Genomic DNA, 17,955 nt, shown 5'->3' on the forward strand with positions numbered 1-17,955 from the left:
TGTATATTAGATCCCCACAATTTACTCATAACTGAAAGTTTGCCCTTCGACCAGCATCTCCACATTTCCCCCCAGCCCCTGACAACCATCATTCTGCTCTCTGGTTCTTATGAATTTGACTTATTTAGATTTTTAATATATTTTATAAATATTTATTTATTTATTTATTATTTAATTATTTATTTACTTATGAGAGAGGGAGAGAGAGGCAGAGACACAGGAGGAGGGAGAAGCAGGCTCCATGCAGGGAGTCCGACGTGGGACTCGATCCCGGGACTCCAGGATCACACCCTGGGCTGAAGGCAGACGCGAAACCGCTGAGCCACCCAGAGATCCCTGACTTCTTTAGATTTTATATAAAAGTATGATCATACCCAAGACTCCTTTCAGTTCTTTTGGTTATATACTTAGAAGTAGAATTGCTGGATTATATGGTAGGTCTATTTTTAATTTTTCAAGAAACCACCATTCTATTTTCCATGGCAACTTTTTCACATTTCACATCATTCCAACCAGCAGTGCACAAAGGTTCCAATTTCTCTTGCATCCTCACCAGCACTCCTTATTTTCTTTTTTTTCTTGATAGTAACCAACATGTAATAGATACAAAATGAGACCACATGGTTTTGATTTGTATCTTCTGTAATTATTATTGATGTTGAGCATCTTTTCACGTGCCTACTGGCTATTTGTGTATCTTTGGAGAGATACAGAAGTCCTTTGCCCATTTTTTAGTGGAGTTGCTTTTTGTTGAGTTGTGGGAGTTTAAATATTATGGATATTAATTCCTTATCAGATAAATGATTTGCAAATATTTTCTCCTGTTCTATGGTTTTCCTTTTACCTCTGTTAATAGTGCCCTTTGATGAATAAAATATTTTAATTCTGATGAAGTCCCATTTTACCGTTTTTTACTGCTGTTGCTGTGCTTTTGGTGTCAAATCTAAGAAATCATTGCCAAATCCAGGGTCATACAGCTCTTACCCTATGGCTTTGTCTATGTGTTTTTATAATTTTAGCTCTTACATTTAGGTCTTTGATCTATTTTGAGTAATTTTTTTATATGGTGTAAGGTAAGGTCCAACTTGATTCTTTTGCACATGTATAACCAGTTTTTCCAGCACTATTTTTGAAAAGACTGTTCTTTCCCTGTTGCACCTTTGTCTTGGTACCCTTGTCAAAGATAGTTTGACCATAGATGTGAGGGCTTATCTGGGGATTTTATTATATTATGTTGGTCTTGGTGTCTGTCTTGATGCCAGTACCACGTTTTTTATTACTGTAGCTTTGTGATAAGTTTGGAGATCAGTAGGTGTGAGAATTCCAACTCTGTTCTTTTTCAAGATAGTTATATGTATTTGGGGTTCCTTGGAATTCTTTTACAGATTTTAAATTTCTATTTCTGCCCCCCCCCCCCCGCCATTGATATTTTTATAGGGATTGCATTAAATCCATGAAGACTCCTTCATTAGCTGGATTGTGCAGCGATAAGTAATTTCTGCTAAAAACCAGTAACTCAGTTGCTTATGGACTTAGAAAGTCCATAATTATAACATACTGTAATGTTTTATTTTGCTTTACTCTTTGCAATATTTAATTATTAAATGCTATTCATAAGAGAAAGAAAAGGGGCTGTGCTTCATTTGTTATCCTACCTCTAAGATACTACTGAGTATGAGTAGATTTATTTAAAGCCACAGGAAAGACACAGAAGTTCTCTATCTTTAATGGCAAGTGATAGTATTTTCCTGTGAGATTTTTCTGCATACTCAAAAAGCAATTACAAAGGCCTTATTCTATAATCCTTGAGTTGTTTCATAAAAAGGGAATTGCTTACCTGATGATACCCATTCTAGAATCATCTCTTTTAGTGAGAAAAGAACAGTTTTAATACTGGTTCACTTGCATGCTTTGGAACCTTGCCTAACATTGCTCCCTGTTGAGCAAAATTTACAATTAATCTTATAGTATGGAGTCATTACTATAATAGTATTTCAGTTTGGCTATCACAAGCTTTTAAATATGATTGGCTTACCACATTTGAAAGCCTTTCATTTGAGAGAAGTTTTGCTCTAAAAGGAGGCATTGAGGTATGTCATACCTGCATTCATATTTTGACTCTTACCATTTACCAGGTGGGAGACCGTGACCAGGTTTGAAATTTGTGACACTTGTCTTCTACTTCCATTGTGACCGTTAAAGACATGATGTATATGAAGTTCATTGTACACTAATGCTTTAACTATTACTCTTGTTTCAGACACTGTCACACGAACCCAAAGTTCTTCAAGAGGGTCTTCTTCAGTTGGACTCCATCCTTTCATCCTTGGAGCCCTTACATCGCCCAATTGAATCCCCTGGAGGCTCAGTATTATTGCGAGAACTGGCTTGTGCTGGCAATGTTGCTGATGCTACCCTCTCAGCTCAGGCCACACCTCTACTGCATGCACTCACTGCTGCCCATGCCTACATCATGATGTTTGTTCATACTTGCAGAGTTGGACAGGTAAGAATTGGGGGTGTACAGGTTAGTTTAAGGCTGGTGGAATACCTAAGGCATATACTAGGCATCTTACTATACTTAGAAGCAGTTCTAGCTGCTAAAAGAACAGATTTTTTTTTTGATGGGGGATTTAGGTTTATGCCTCAAGATGCTGTCTAGTTTCATTTTCCCTTAGTATTTTTTTTTTCATTAGAATTTGAGTGATCATATAATTTGCTTTGCGATTGGACTTTCTTGAGAGTGAAATTTGAGTTAGAAACCTTGTTGAGTGCTATCTAAGAAATTTGATATTGCAAATGTTTTATTAGGTTATTATAAATAATAGGCATTAATAGATCTGTAGCAGCCATATAGGCTAACTGGGATATATAGTCACCTTATTTAGTGGGCAAGCCTCAATTGGATGCTCATCTAGCGTTATTACTTCCTAATTTTTGTACAAATGCATGTAGGCTTGATAATGGGATGGTAAGAAGGAAATTTGTCCACAGTACATTTAAGTCAATGGTAATTAACAGAGATTACTGAAGATCACCTAAGTACCAAGCCCCATGCTGGCAATCCATGTGTGGTTCCTCTTGTGGTTCCAGAAAGATGGAGGATTTTTTGTGTGCTCATAGTTTTTACAACTTTTAGTCCTCCAGTAATCAATTCTAAAGATTAATAATGTAATGTTTGAGTACCCTTGTTTTATGCTATTGAGCAGGAGTGTATTCTTTGCATCAAATCAAATGAAAAGCACATATATAAACTATTTAGAAAATAATTCAATTACATAACAATGCTTTGGGTTTATTTTTATGACTTTTTATTTAAAAAGGTTAAATGTTCAAGGAATTAAATAAATCCAAATATTTATTGGAGTTAAGAAATTAGAGGGAAATAGCAAGCCCCTCACCACCTAAAAAAATTAAAAGGCTGTCAGTGAATCTATAAAACTGTTTCTTTAAAAAGAGTTGCCTATGACTATTCCCTTTCACTTTACAAAAAGCAGTAAGAAAGAATGTTAGATACAGACTATAAATGTTGCAGAGGGCATCCCAAAGATCAGCTTCTGTTTACTGTGATTGCAGAGTGAAATTCGTTCCATCTCTGTAAACCAGTGGGGCTCTCAGTTGGGTCTGAGTGTTTTGAGCAAGCTGAGCCAGTTATACTGTTCCCTGGTGTGGGAAAGCACTGTCCTTCTCTCCCTGTGTACCCCAAACAGGTAAGGGAATGGTCATCTGTCTATTATCTCTGTTGTGTGTCCTAATAGAGAAACTAAATTCAGTGATCCTGGAGGATTGCTTTGGTCAAGGACAAAGGCTATTAGTAAAGATTTCAGAGGGTTCCTTGTTTTTCTTAATCCACTGAGGCTGCTATAACAAAATACCACAGACTGGATCCTTATAAATAGCAGAAACGTACTGCTCATAGTTTTGGAAGCTGGAAGTCAGAGACTATGGTGCTAGCATGGCTGGGTGAGGGTCCTTTTCTGGGTTGCAGACTTTTCCTTGTTATCCTGTCACATGGTAGAAGTTACTAGGAATGTTTCTGGAGCCTCTTTTATGAGACAGTAGTCCCATTCATGAAGATTCTGTCCTCAAGGTTTAAGCACTAACCAAAGGCCTTACCTACTTAAACCATCACATTAGGCATTAGGATTTCAACTCATGAATTTTGAGGGGACACAAACATTCACTCCACAGTATTGTCCTTCCTGTTAACCAGCCTAGGGACATGCTTATAAATGTTTACAAATGTGTTAATCTTCCGCATCTTTGATCTTACGTCCCATTTATGCTGTGTTAGCATGATAGGTGTTTAAAATTTGTTAGCCATATCTAAAGTTGAGTTGGAAACCTTGTTGCCTGCTACCTCAGGAATTTGATTATCGCACATTTTATTAGGTTAACTTACCTGTAATAAGAGGGATAGTGTCAGCCAAACTGATTAGAAACCAAACACAACTTAAGAAATGAGCTATCAGGGTTCTTTTTGCTAATGGTTTGTCTTGTTGCAGTCTGCCATCTGGGTGTGAATTTGGCCAGGTGGACATGCAGAAACTTGTTCCAAAGGATGAGAAGGCAGGTACGACCCAGGGCGGAAAAAGATCAGGTAACTCCAAGAAACTAAAATCTTAGTCATTCTCTTAAACTTTGTCTCTATGTCTTTATTAGGTCTGTTGTGAAAATTTAATTACCTCTATTGTCTTTAGTCCTCAACTTTTTTCCTTTCATTTTTTTTTTAAATAAATTATTTTCAGTCAGTTTCTCTATAAAATGTATATACACAATAGTAAAAATTACAAGTTGTAGTAAAAAGAATCACTTATATTTGTACCACAAATAAACTGTATTTTGGAACTATTTGTCTAAACTTTTCCCCCAGGAATACATTTTATTAGCATAGTTGTGATTATCTTAGAGATAATATTTTAGATCTCTGTTTACTTAACGTTAAGTGCCATGTAAGGGGCCTATGAATTAACCATTCCCTATTAAGTTTTCTAATGTACTATTTTGAAATATGAGTATTTTTATATAGTTTTATGCAAATGAAAGATTAATTCTGAGCAATTGCTATATTGAAGGATATGGCAGGACTCTTAATTTTTATATACTTATTTTTCACAAGTTTAATTTCACTGTTAAAAATGACAAATGGGGATGCCTGGGTGGCTCAGCGGTTGAGCATTTGCCTTTGGCTAAGGGCGTGATCCCAGTCTTGGGATCGAGTCCCACATCAGGCTTCCTGCATGGAGCCTGCTTCTCCCTCTGCTTATGTCTCTGCCCTCCCCCCCCCCCCCATCTCATGAATAAATAAATATGGTTGTAGCAGCCATATAGGCTAACTGGGATATATAGTCACCACTGAGCCACCCAGATGCCCCCGTGGAACACTTTAGAACCACACTGTTCAGGGATGCCTGGGTGGCTCAGTGGTTGAGCGTCTGCCCTCGACTCAGGGCGTGATCCTGTGGTCCCGGGATCGAGTCCCACATCAGGCTCCCTGTGTGGAGCCTGCTTCTGTCTCTGCCTCTCTGTGTGTCTCTCATGAATAAATAAAATCTTAAAAAAAGGGGGGGGGGGAACCACACTGTTCAATATGGTAGCCACTAACCATGTGTGAACTGTAGAACACTTAAATGTGGCCAGTACAACTAAAAAATTGGATTTTTTTTCCTTCCTCTTTTACTCTCCCTCTTTCTCCCTTCCCTTTCTGTCTTCCCGCTTGCTTTTTTTCTGTATTTCCTCTTGTAAGGGGGAGGGTATTCTGGGTTGATTTGTGTGTCTGTTTCCCTACCACACAAAAAAGTACTGTGTTGAAGCACTAACCCCCTCCTAGCACCTCAAAATGAGACTTTTTTTTTTTTGGAACTAGGGTTGCTAGAGATGTAATTAAGATGAGGTTATACATGGGATGAGAAAAACTCAATTCTTAATTTTTATTAATTTAAATATAACTATTATTCTGTTCAATTATTAGAAGGCTTTTAAGTGTTTAGTACAACTTTGGTATGTGAATGTATTTTTTTCCAAGTAAATTGTATGACATAAATGTAGGTCAGTTATTTTTATGAAAATTTAATGTCTGAAATGAGATGTGCTCTAAGTATATTTCATACAGCTACCTATTTTTTAAAAATCCTGAGTATAAAAATGTAAAAACTCAGTAATTTTTATATATGCTTATATCTTGAAATAAAAGTTTGATTATATTGGGTTAAACAGTATATTATTAAAAATTGTGTTTTTATTTTTTAATGTGGCTACTAGAAAATTTAAAATTACATATGTGGCTCACATATTTCTATTGGACAGTGCTATTTTTCTGATTAAATGTTTAATATATTTTTAAATTTTTCTTTTATTTTTACATATTTTAAGGTTTTTTTTTTTATTCCATTTAGTTAACATACAGTGTTATCTTAATTTCAGATATATAATAAAGTGATTCAACAGTTCCATACATCACCCGGTACTCATAAGGACAAGTACACTCCTTATTCTCAATCATCTATATAACACATCCTCCATCCCTTCCCCTCTGATAATGATCAGTTTCTTCTGTATAATTAAGAGTTTGTTTCTCGGTTTATCACTCTCTTTTTTCCCTCTTTGTTCTGTTTCTTAAATTCTGCATAGTGAAATCATATGGTATTTGTCTTTTTCTGACTTCACTTAGCATTATACTCTTTAGGTCTATCCATGCCCTTGCGGATGGCAACATTTCATTTTTTATGGTTGAATAATATTTCATTGTATGTATATGCCACCACTTCCTTATCCATTCATCAGTCCATATCTTGGCTATTTTAAATAATGCTGCTATAAACATAGGGTTGCATATAACCCTTAAAATTAGTGTTTGTGTATCCTTTGGGGAAAAACCTAGTAGTGCAATTGCTGAGTTGTAGATTAGTTCCATTTTAAATTTTTGAGGAACCTCCATATTGTTATCCAGAGTGACTGCAGCAATTTGTGTTTCCACCAACAGAGTAAGAGGGTTCCCCTTTCACCACATCCTCACCAATACTTTTTGTTTATTGTTACTGATTTTAGCCATTCTGACAGGTGTGAGGTGATATCTCATTGTAGTTTTGATTTGCATTTCCCTGATGGTATGTGATGATGAACATCTTTGCTTGTATCTTTCGGCCATCTTTATATCTTATTTTGGAGTATAGGTTCTTTATATATTTTGGATATTAACCCTTTATCAGATGTCATTTGCACATAGCTTTTTTCATTATGTAGGTTGCCTTTCGGTTTTGTTGATTGTTTCCTTCGCTGTGCAGAAGCTTTTTATTTTGATTTAGTTCTAATAGTTTATTTTTTATTTTGTTTCACTTGCCTCAGGAGACATACCTAGAAAAAAGTTAATACAGCTAATGTCATAGAGGTTACTGCCTGTATTCTGTTTAGGATTTTTATAGATTTAGGTCTTTCATCCATTTTGAATTTATTTTTGTGTATGGTATAATAAAATGGTCCAGTTTCATTCTTCTGCATGTTGCTGTTCCGTTTTCCCAACAACATTTGTTGAAGAGAGCTTTTTTCCCCCATTGGATATTCTTTCCTGCTTTGTCTAAGATTAATTGACCATGTAGTTGTGTGTTTAACTCTGGGTTTTCTTATCTGTTTCACCGATGTATGTGTCTATTTTTGTGTCACCGCCATACTTTGACTACTACAGTTTTGTAATATAACCTGAAATCTGGAATTGTGATGCCTCCAACTTTTTTAAGATTGCTTTGGCTCTTGAGCAAGAGTCTTTTGTGTTTCTGTACAAATGTTAGGATTGTTTGTTCTGGTTCTATAAAAAATGCTGTTGGTATTTTGATAGGGATTGCATTAAATATGTAGACTGCTTTGGGTAGTATAGACATTTCAATGATAATTTGTCCTTCAGTATATGAGCATGGAAGGTCTTTCCATTTCTTTGTGTCATTTTGAATTCTTTCATCAGTGTTTTATAGGTTTCAGAATACAGGTCCCTCCCCTCCTTGGTTCAGTTTATTCCTAGGAGTGTTCTTTCTCATGTAATTATAAATGGGATTGTTTTCTTAATTTCTCTTTCTCCTGCTTCATTATTGGTATATAGAAATGCAACAGAATTCTGTGCATTGCTTTTATATCCTGTGACTTTATTGATATATACATTAGTTCCAGCATTTTTTTAGCAGAGTCTATAGGGTTTTCTATATATATTATGTCATCTGCAGATAGTAAAAGTCTCACTTCTTCCTTACTGATTTGGATGCCTTTTATTTCTTTTTGTTGTCTGATCACTTGTGGCTAGGACTTAACAGTACTATGATGAATAAAAGTGGTGAGAGTGGACATCTTCAGTTTTTCCCCATTAAGGATGATATTAGCTCTGTGTTTTTCATATATGGCCTTTATTATATTTAGGTATGTTCCCTCTAAACCTACTTTGTTGATGGTTTTTCTTAATTATTATTTTTTTAATTTTTTGATTATTTATTATTTTTGAGAAAAAGAGCCTGAGCTGTGAAGGGGGCAGAGGGAGAGAATCCTCAGGCAGACCCTCCCTTGAGCCCAGAGCCTGATATAGGGCTTGATCCTAGGACCTGAAGCAAAATCAAGAGTCAGACATTTAACTGAGCCACCCAGGTGCCCCTTGAAGGTTTTTTTTTTTTTTATCATGAATAGATATTGTACTTTGTTGGGTACTTTTTCTTTGTCTGTTGAAATGATCATATGCTTCTTACTATTTTTCTTATTGATGTGATGTATCACATTGACTGAATTTGTGAATGATGAACTACCCTTGCAACCCAGGAATACTATCCCATTTGATCCTGGTGAATGATTTTTTTAATGCATTGTCAAATCAGATTGCTAGTATTTTACTAAGGACTTTTGCATCTATATTCATCAGGGATATTGGTCTGTAGTTCTTTTTTTTAGTGGAGTCTTTGGTTTTGGAATCAGGGTAATGCTGGCCTCATAGAATGCATTTGGAAGTTTTCCCCTTTTTTCTATATTTTGGAATAGTTTAAGAAGAATAAGTATTAACTCTTCTTTAAAATTTTCAGTAGAATTTACCTGTGAAGCCATCTGGTCCTGGACTTCTATTTGTTGGGAGTTTTTTTTATTACTAACTCAGTTTCTTTGCTGGCTATCAATCTGTTAAAATTTTCTATGTCTTCCTTTTCAATTTTGGTAGTTTAAATGTTTCTAGGAAATTATCCATTTTTTCTAGGTTGTCCAGTTTGTTGGCATATAGTTTTTCATAACATTCTCATGATTTTTTGTATTTCTGTGGTTTTGGTTGTTATTTCTCCTATTTGTGATTTTATTTGTCTTTTTTTAATAAGTCTGACAGGATTAAAGAACCAGCTCTTGGTATCATTGATGTGTTCTGTTGTTTCTTTAATTCTGTATCATTTATTTCCATTCCAGTCTTTATTATTTCCTTTCTTCTGCTAATTTTATGTCCTGTTTGTTCTTTTTCTAGCTCCTATTGGTGTAAGGTTAGGTTGAGACTTCTTGCTTGTTGAGGTAGGCCTATATTGCCATGTTCTTCCTTCTGAGTACTGCTTTTGCTGCATCCCAAAGTTTTGGGGCCATTGTGTTTTCACTTGGTTTCCATGTACTTTTTAATTTCTTCTTTGATTTCCTGGTTGACTCATTCATTGTTGAGTAGCATGTTCTTTAACCTCCATGTATTTGTGATCTTTCCAGATTTTATCTTGTGGTTAACTTCTAGTGTCATAGCATTGTGGTCTGAAAAGATAAATGGTTATGATTAGATTTATTCTTAGATTTATTAGGCTAGTTTTCTGGACTAATAAGTGATCTGTAGATTGTTCTGTTCCACATAACTGAAAAGAATGTGTATTCTGTTTTGTTTTAGGATGAAATGTTTGGAATATATCTGTTAAATCCATATGGTTCAGTGTGTCATTCAAAACCATTGTTTCCTTGTTTGATTTTATGTCCATTGATGTGAGTGGGGTGTTAAAGTCCCCTACAATTATTGTTTACGACTGATAACTTTCCTTTATGTTTGTTACTATCTGTGTATTTGGGTGCTCATACGTGGGTACATAAATATTTGTAATTGTTACATCGTTTTGTTGGATTGTCCCCTTTATTACTTTATAGTGTCTTTGTCTCTTGTTACAGTCTTTGTTTTAAAGTCTGTTTTGTCCAATATGAGTATTGCTACTCTGGCTTTCTTTTGACAACCATTTGCATGGTAAATATTTCTCCATTCCGGGATCCCTGAGTGGCGCAGCGGTTTAGCGCCTGCCTTTGGCCCAGGGCACGATCCTGGAGACCCGGGATCGAATCCCACGTCGGGCTCCCGGTGCATGGAGCCTGCTTCTCCCTCTGCCTTTGTCTCTGCCTCTCTCTCTCTCTGTGTGACTATCATAAATAAATAAAAATTTTTAAAAAAAAAATTAAAAAAAAAAATATTTCTCCATTCCCTCATGTTCCTCCATTTGCAGGTATCTTTAGGTCCAAAATGAGTCTCTTGTAGGCAGTACATAGATGAGTCTTGCTTTTTTATCCATTCTGTCACCCTGTCTTTTGGTTGAAGTGTTTAGTCCATTTACATTGAAATAATTATTGATAGTAGGTATTGCCTTTTTATTACTTGTTTTGTGTTTCCAGAAATTTTCTCCTTTCTTATCTTTTTTCTTTAATGGTTTGCTGATTCTCTTTACTGATATATTTGGATTTCTTTCTCTTTATTATTTACATATTTATTAGTGTTTTTTAATATGATTACCATTATATTTACATATAACATCTTTTATGTATAGCAGTTTATATTAAGTTGATGGTTATTTAAGTTTGAACCCATTCTTCTCTCCTCCCCACATTTTAGGTATATGTTATTACATTTTATCCTTTTTTTGTGAGTTCCTCAATACTGTCACTTTTGGTCTCTCCTTCTCACTCATAGACTCCTCTTTAATATTTTTTACAGGGCTGTTTTAGTGATCATGAACTCCTTTAGTTTTTGTTTTCTGGGAAACTCTTTATCTCTCCTTCAAACTGAATGATAGCCTTGCTGGATAAGAGTATTCCTGGCTGCAGATTTTTTCCATTCAACACTTTGAATATATCATGCCACTCTCTTCTGGCTTGCCAAGTTTCTACTGAAAAATCTCCTGCTTCCCTTCTGGTTTTTCCCTTGTAAGTTAATGACTTCTTTTGTCTTGCTGCTTTTAAATTTTTTCCTTTATCACTATATTTTGCAAATTTAATTGCAGTGTGTCTTGGTGCCGATCTGCTTTTGTTGATTTTGTTGGGGGTTCTTTGTGCCTCCTGGATCTGGATATCTGTTTCCTTCCCCAAATTAGGGAAGTTTCCAGCTATTATTTCTTCAAATAAATTTTCTGCCCCCTTTTCTCTCTTCTTCTTCTGGGCCTCCTGTAGTACAGACATTATGTTTGATGGACTCAGTTCCATAAATCTATTCTCATTTTGCATATTTTCTCTTGTTCAACTTGATTACTTTCCATTGCTCTTGTCTTCTAGGTCACTAGTTTGTTCCTCTGCTTCCATTCTGTTGTTCATTCCATCAAGTGTGTTTCTCATTTCATTTATTGAACCCTTTACCTCTCCTATGTTGTTCATTAGGGTTTCACTCATACCTTTCATTCTTTTCTCAAGTCCAGTGAGTATCCATATGATCATTGCCTTAAATTCTCTGTCAGGTATACTTATATCCATTTTACTTAGATTTCTGGCCATAGCCTTATGCTGTTCTTCATTTGGGATAAATTTTTCTGTCTCTTATTTTGTCTTCTTTTCTGTGTCTGTTTCTGTGTTAAGAAAGTCAGTTATGGGGCAGCCCGGGTGGCTCAGCGGTTTAGCGCCACCTTCGGCCCAGGGTGTGATCCTGAAGACCCGGGATCGAGTCCTGTGTCAGACTCCCTGCATGGAGCCTGCTTCTCCCTCTGCTTGTGTCTCTGCTTCTCTCTCTCTCTCTCTCTCTCTCTCTCCTCTCTTCTCTCTTCTCTCTCTTGTCTCTCACGAATAAATAAATTAATCTTTTTAAAAAAAGAAAGTCAGTTATGTCTTCTGCTCTTGGAAGTAGTGACTTTATGAAGAAGGTGTCCTAGAATGCCTTGCAGTGCAGTGTCCCCTATTCACCAGAACCTGGTACTTCAGGAGAGTATGTGGTACTTAGGTCTTACTGTTTTGTCTGAGTTACTTTTCCTGTCAATGCAGCCATTTGCACTGATTCTCTTTACCTTTTGTGGGCTGTACTTGCTTTCTGTAATGTTAATGGGACCCAAGTAGGCCATCTCTGAGGGGGCATGTCCACTGGTGAACTTGAGAACTGGGTGGCTGTGTTAGGAAGATGTGCACTAGTCTTATGCCAAGTTCCTCAAAGCACTGAAGGGGCTAGGGGCACTCTGAGTACCTGTTAACCAGGGAGCTGGGTGGTGTGTGTACAGATTTAACAGATTTTTCCCTGAGTGGGCGAGTCCTCAGGAGACCTCATGGCTGCGGCACACTGCTAGCGGGTTGGATAGCAAGGGTCTGTGCAGCCTTCCCTCCTGCAAGTTGCTCTGTGTTAGTGCTGGGTGGGGGTGGGGAGGAATGGCTCCCACCAGCTCTCTCACCAGCTCTCTCCTTTTCAGAGAAATCTCCCAACATGCTTGGAAATCAGTATGAACAGATATGTCTGCCAGTTGCCCTCAGCATTGTGTAAACTGCCCTTTTTTTTTTTTTTTTTTTTTTTTTTTTTTTTTTTTTTTTACGTTGCATCTTCATACAGGCTGCTCTCTCTTTAAGGGTGGTGACCCAGTGATAGTTGGCCCAGTGCTGAGTCATCTGGTTTTTAAAGCCAGGATTACTCTCCCTTTGTGAGCTTCCTGGTGCTCTTTGTGAGCTTCCTGGTGCATGTGCTGTTTCTCTGCCCTCGCTGTGCGCCCAGCTCTCCCTCCCTTTAGTGGGCAGCTTCACTCTGCCTTTCTGATCTTTCTGACCTTTCAGATGCAGTTGCTTCTCTATATTTAGTTGTGGAGTTTGTGTTCTGCCAGTCTTCAGATTGCTCTTCAGTTTATTGACGGATGTGGATGATACCTCTTTGTAAATGTAGGACTAGATGAGCTCAGGGTCCTTCTATTCTGCCATCTTCCCAAGCTCCTTTTTGTACAATGGGTTTGTTTTTTCCATGACCCCAAGATCAAGTGTCGCATGCTCTTCCAGCTGAGCCAACAAGGTGCCCCTGTATAGTGGTGTTTTAGAAAACAGCTTTTATGTTCTATCACAATAAAGTTGCAAATTGCAGTAAGCAGAAACTACACAATTTTGAGACTCCAATGCAACAAACTAAACTTAATGAAAACTTTTCTAGAAAGTTTTTCCCCTATGTCCTACATCAGAAAAGACATAAATTTAATTAACTATTAAGAAAACAAGACAGTTCCATGTATAAAAACTGATTGGATATGCTTAAAAATTATACTTGTTACTAAAGATAGGGGAAATGCTTAAAGAACAGATAAAGGATTTATATGACAGTTATTATGGGAGGAAGAGAGAATAAAATAAAAAACCTTTGGCCCATTTAAATTTGTAGAAAATGGACCAAACCAAAAATTAGAACCTCAGATTTAGTCAAAATACACCAAATTTAAGTCAAGGAAAGAATAATTTACTAAGAAGTACGAACAAAATTAGATTCAGTGTCAAAGAAGTGCTTCACCTAATAATAATCTTGTTATATTTTTTCCAACAATTTATTTCACACATTTAACAAAGATGACTCCATTTCCACAAAGTTTTTAGAACATTACAAAGAAAACTTGGTGGTGTGTTTTATTAAAAGTTTGTCTAGGGCAGCCTGGGTGGCTCAGCGGTTTAGCATTGCCTTCAGCCCAGGGCATGATCCTGGAGACTCAGGATCGAGTCCCACGTCAGGCTCCCTGCATGGAGCCTGCTTCACCCTCTGCCTGTGTCTCTGCCTCTCTTTTTCTCTGGGTGTCTCATGAATAAATAAATAAAATCTTCTTTTAAAAAAGTTTGTCTAAAGCTGTCTATTAGATATAAGCATGCATATCTCCACCCAATAAAAAAATACACCTCACATTTATATGCAAAAATCTTAAATGCCAGAAAATAACATTTCTCCAGTGGCAGTCAATCTGTGATGTTTAATTTGAGTTTATTAACCATAAAATTGTAACGGTACTCACCTTGACAGCATGGGCTGAGGGCAGGGTACAGCACGCACATGGTAGTCTATGTAAATGGTACTCCCTATGTCATGCAGTGCCTACAGTCTTGCAAGGTAGCCCTGGGTTAAGACAGTTCATAAGCTTTTGCTGGAAAATGTCAGTATTGGCTATCTAGAAGGGCTCCAAGGAGAGGCACATATCAGTACAGTTATGTTTTGTTTTTCCTTTTCAGATATAGAAAGTTATGGACATTTAAAGAGTAACAAGCACCATAGGTAGCTCTTTTCTTGTGACTCTTCAGGACCAGGAACCAGGTAAGTGGTGACTCAACATGGACTTACTGCTCCCCTCTTATGTCTACAGATGGGGAACAGGATGGAACAGCTGCAAGTATGGATGCTTCTACCCAGGGCTTATTAGAAGGCATTGGGCTTGATGGTGACACATTGGCTCCCATGGAAACAGATGAACCTACTGCTTCAGACTCGAAAGGCAAATCTAAAATTACACCTGCTATGGCTGCCAGAATCAAGCAAATCAAGCCTTTATTGTCAGGTGAGTGATTTTTTTCATTTTACTCCCTTTTCTGGCTTTCAGACAAATTCAGTTGGTATGGCTCTGTTGTTTGCTTTAAGGAACTTTTAAACCATGGTGGCTTATTTTCAGGGTGTACTTAATATGGTATCTACTATATGACCGGCTCTATACTACGTGCTAGGGATACAGTGTTAAGAGACTTATTTCCTGAAAGCCATGTCTTTAATTCCTTCCTTCCTACTCATTCTTCAACTACTGCAAATGGCTCCTGCTCTTACCATTCCACTGAAAGGACTCACCAGTGACCTGCTGCTAAGTCATTGGATACTCTTCAGTCCCCTTCTCACTCATCTGCAGTAAGATAGTTGGCCCACCATCTCAAAATACTCTTTTCCTGGCTTCTGTGGTATTATACTTTTCTGCTTTCCTGTTACCTTTTGGCTACTCCACCCTGTCTCCTTTTACTTTCTCTGTCCCTTAAATATAGCTGGCAAATTACATGGTTGATTCATGTTTTTTTTAAGGTTTATTTATTTATCTATTTATCTATCTATCTATTTATTTATGAGAGAGAGGGAGAGAGAGAGAGAGAGAGAGAGAGAGAGGCAGAGACACAGGAGGAGGGAGAAGCAGGCTCCATGCTGGGAGCCCGACGTGGGACTTGATCCTGGGACTCCAGGATCACGCCCTGGGCCAAAGGCAGGCGCTAAACCGCTGAGCCTCCCAGGAATCCCGATTCATGTTTTAATAGTGTCATTTTGGCAGCTCTGTGGAGCCTACATTAACATATATAAGACTGCATTAAAGATTTGCACTGATCACTCTTTGTCGTCCTTTGCCCCTTAGTGTTATATCAATGTTTGGGGAACCTGTTTTGTATGTTCCTTAATATTTGCCACTTTCCAACACCTTATGTAGAGGAAAGTGAAGTCATAACTCCTAGGAATCTGGAGCTCTGCCCCAAAGCAAGCAGAAAATGGCCTTTGGTATGGGGTGGTGCCTGGATGGCTCAGTTGGTTGAGGGTCTGACTCTAGATTTTGTTTAGCTCAGGTGGTAGGAAGCCCACATGTGCAGTCTCTCTATAAATTAATTAATGTTATGAAAGCCACTTTATAAAATTTTTATCCTTTTTTCTCCCTTTGCCCCTCCCCTGCGCCTGCATGCATGCTTTCTCTCAATGAATGAATGTGAAGAAAACCACATAAATTTTATGCTTTTCCTGGCCATCTTTTTTTCCTTTGAGGATCATATATTTAATGTTGTGATCAGACAATATATATGATATTCTTTCCTTGTCTAAGTGGTTAACAGTTTTGCTATTTTTAAATTTCTGTAGGTGTTTTAAGTGATTCTGTAACCTAATAGATGTATTCATTTACTTAACTGGTTCATATTGCTCTGTTGCTTTTTCTACAAAGGTAGTTTCAATCTATGCCTCCTTTTACAGTATGTTTATCTTATTTGTCTTTCACATTTGTTATATATTGAGTGCCAACATACTTCTCTGTCTCCTGCCTTCAAAAGAGGCATTTATTCTCTGTGGAACTTCATTTTTGGATTGTCAAATGTAGAAATAAGTCCAGGTGTTTTCTAGGTGTTATTGGGAGGAAGTGGTCAGTCATAAAATTGTATTGACAGTAATGTTAGTTATAAGGAAACCATTCTGAGCATACTCTCATGCCTTAATCTCACTTTTGGTTTGCAGCTTCCTCCAGATTAGGTCGAGCACTTGCTGAACTATTTGGACTCCTTGTTAAATTATGTGTGGGGTCTCCTGTCCGCCAAAGAAGGAGCCATCATGCTGCCAGCACTACTACAGCACCAACACCTGCTGCTCGATCCACAGCCTCAGCCCTCACTAAGCTCCTCACAAAGGGCTTATCTTGGCAACCTCCACCATATACACCAACTCCCCGCTTCAGGTGATATTCTGCTTGAGATACAGAATCTAATTGGTTCCTTTTCTACTTAACGTGGATAGTGAGCCACTGAACTAGAGGACTTGAAAGATCCCCTGTTAACTCTAGATGTGTAGCCTATATTATATGCAGCTTAATGTACTTGTCTTGGTTCTTCTTAGTCTAGAATATAAAGATTTTTTAAACATTTATGATCAAACTGTATTCCAATAACCTTGTATTTTTTAGTAGGTGAGAACTGTCACCTTTTTTGCTTTAGAAGTTTTAACAACCACACTAGCCACCTACCTGAATTGCAGTCTCTCAGCCACTTCAGTGCAGTGTTAAATTTTACTCTAGGCATCTACGTGGATTTCCCACTACTTCTGTGACTGCCTCAGAAAAGGCTAAAATTTTGCTTTTTCCCCTCTTTCAGGCTGACATTCTTCATCTGTTCAGTTGGTTTTACATCCCCAATGCTGTTTGATGAGAGGAAGTATCCTTACCACCTCATGCTGCAGAAATTTCTCTGCTCTGGAGGCCACAATGCTCTTTTTGAGTAAGAATCAAGTTGCTTCACAAAGAAGCATTTCTTGGAGTTTGGTCTTTCTGTGTGCCTTAGCAGCACACAACTTCGTCAGTCCTGTGACAGTGGGATACATAGATATAGCCATTAATTATATCCTTTCACATTCTGAGAACTAGCCATATTTGTCTCATCTTCCTTGGAGGGTGGGATTCAGCCTGTCCTAGAGGTGTTTGTATGGATCTCTGCTTTTCCTCATCTGGTTTTTAGTACCTGGTGTACATATTTTTCTAATAGATTTATCCTTTTCTATTGTTTCTCTGATAATTTTTCTGCTTCCCTTGATCTGAAGATTCTAAGCGAAGTTTGATGTTTTTTATTGAAGTATGGTTGACATAAAGTGTTATACTTGTTTCAGGTGTACAACATTGTGATTTGACAATTTTTGTACATTATGCAAATCTCATGACAATAAGCGTAGTTACCATCTGTCACCATACAAAGTTACTACAGTATTATTAACTTTATTTCCTATGCTGTACTTTTCAGTTCTCTGACTTGTTTATTTTATAACTAAGTTTATACCTCTTAATCCCCTTTACCTATTTCACCCATCCCCCTACTCCCCAACTCTCCCCTCTGGCAACCACTTTGGTGGTTTGTTCATTTTGGCTTTAAAAAGTAAAGCTAAAAGTTGTAATCATTTTGCATTCTATATGTGTATCAAATCCTCACATTATATACCCAAAACTTAACATATGTTATATGTCAATAATGTCCCAATAAATCTGGAATAAACCCTCCTCTCAAAAAAAGATAAAGCTAATAGATGTT

General features: G+C 37.2%; 1 protein-coding gene across 16 annotated transcripts in view; it reads left to right on the forward strand.

Annotated features, from left to right (window-relative positions):
* Positions 1–17,955, forward strand: part of HUWE1 (HECT, UBA and WWE domain containing E3 ubiquitin protein ligase 1) — a 172,454-nt gene that overhangs the window by 100,388 nt on the left and 54,111 nt on the right. For all 16 annotated transcript variants that reach the window (XM_077887718.1, XM_077887705.1, XM_077887712.1 and 13 more), the window contains 6 exons: positions 2,261–2,506; positions 3,577–3,710; positions 4,506–4,600; positions 14,523–14,714; positions 16,403–16,619; positions 17,032–17,154. In XM_077887718.1, coding sequence (XP_077743844.1) covers positions 2,261–2,506; positions 3,577–3,710; positions 4,506–4,600; positions 14,523–14,714; positions 16,403–16,619; positions 17,032–17,154 — 1,007 coding nt within the window. The remainder of the gene's footprint in view (positions 1–2,260; positions 2,507–3,576; positions 3,711–4,505; positions 4,601–14,522; positions 14,715–16,402; positions 16,620–17,031; positions 17,155–17,955) is intronic.

The sequence above is a fragment of the Canis aureus genome, chromosome X (assembly GCF_053574225.1).
Source record: "Canis aureus isolate CA01 chromosome X, VMU_Caureus_v.1.0, whole genome shotgun sequence".
Taxonomy (NCBI): domain Eukaryota; kingdom Metazoa; phylum Chordata; class Mammalia; order Carnivora; family Canidae; genus Canis; species Canis aureus.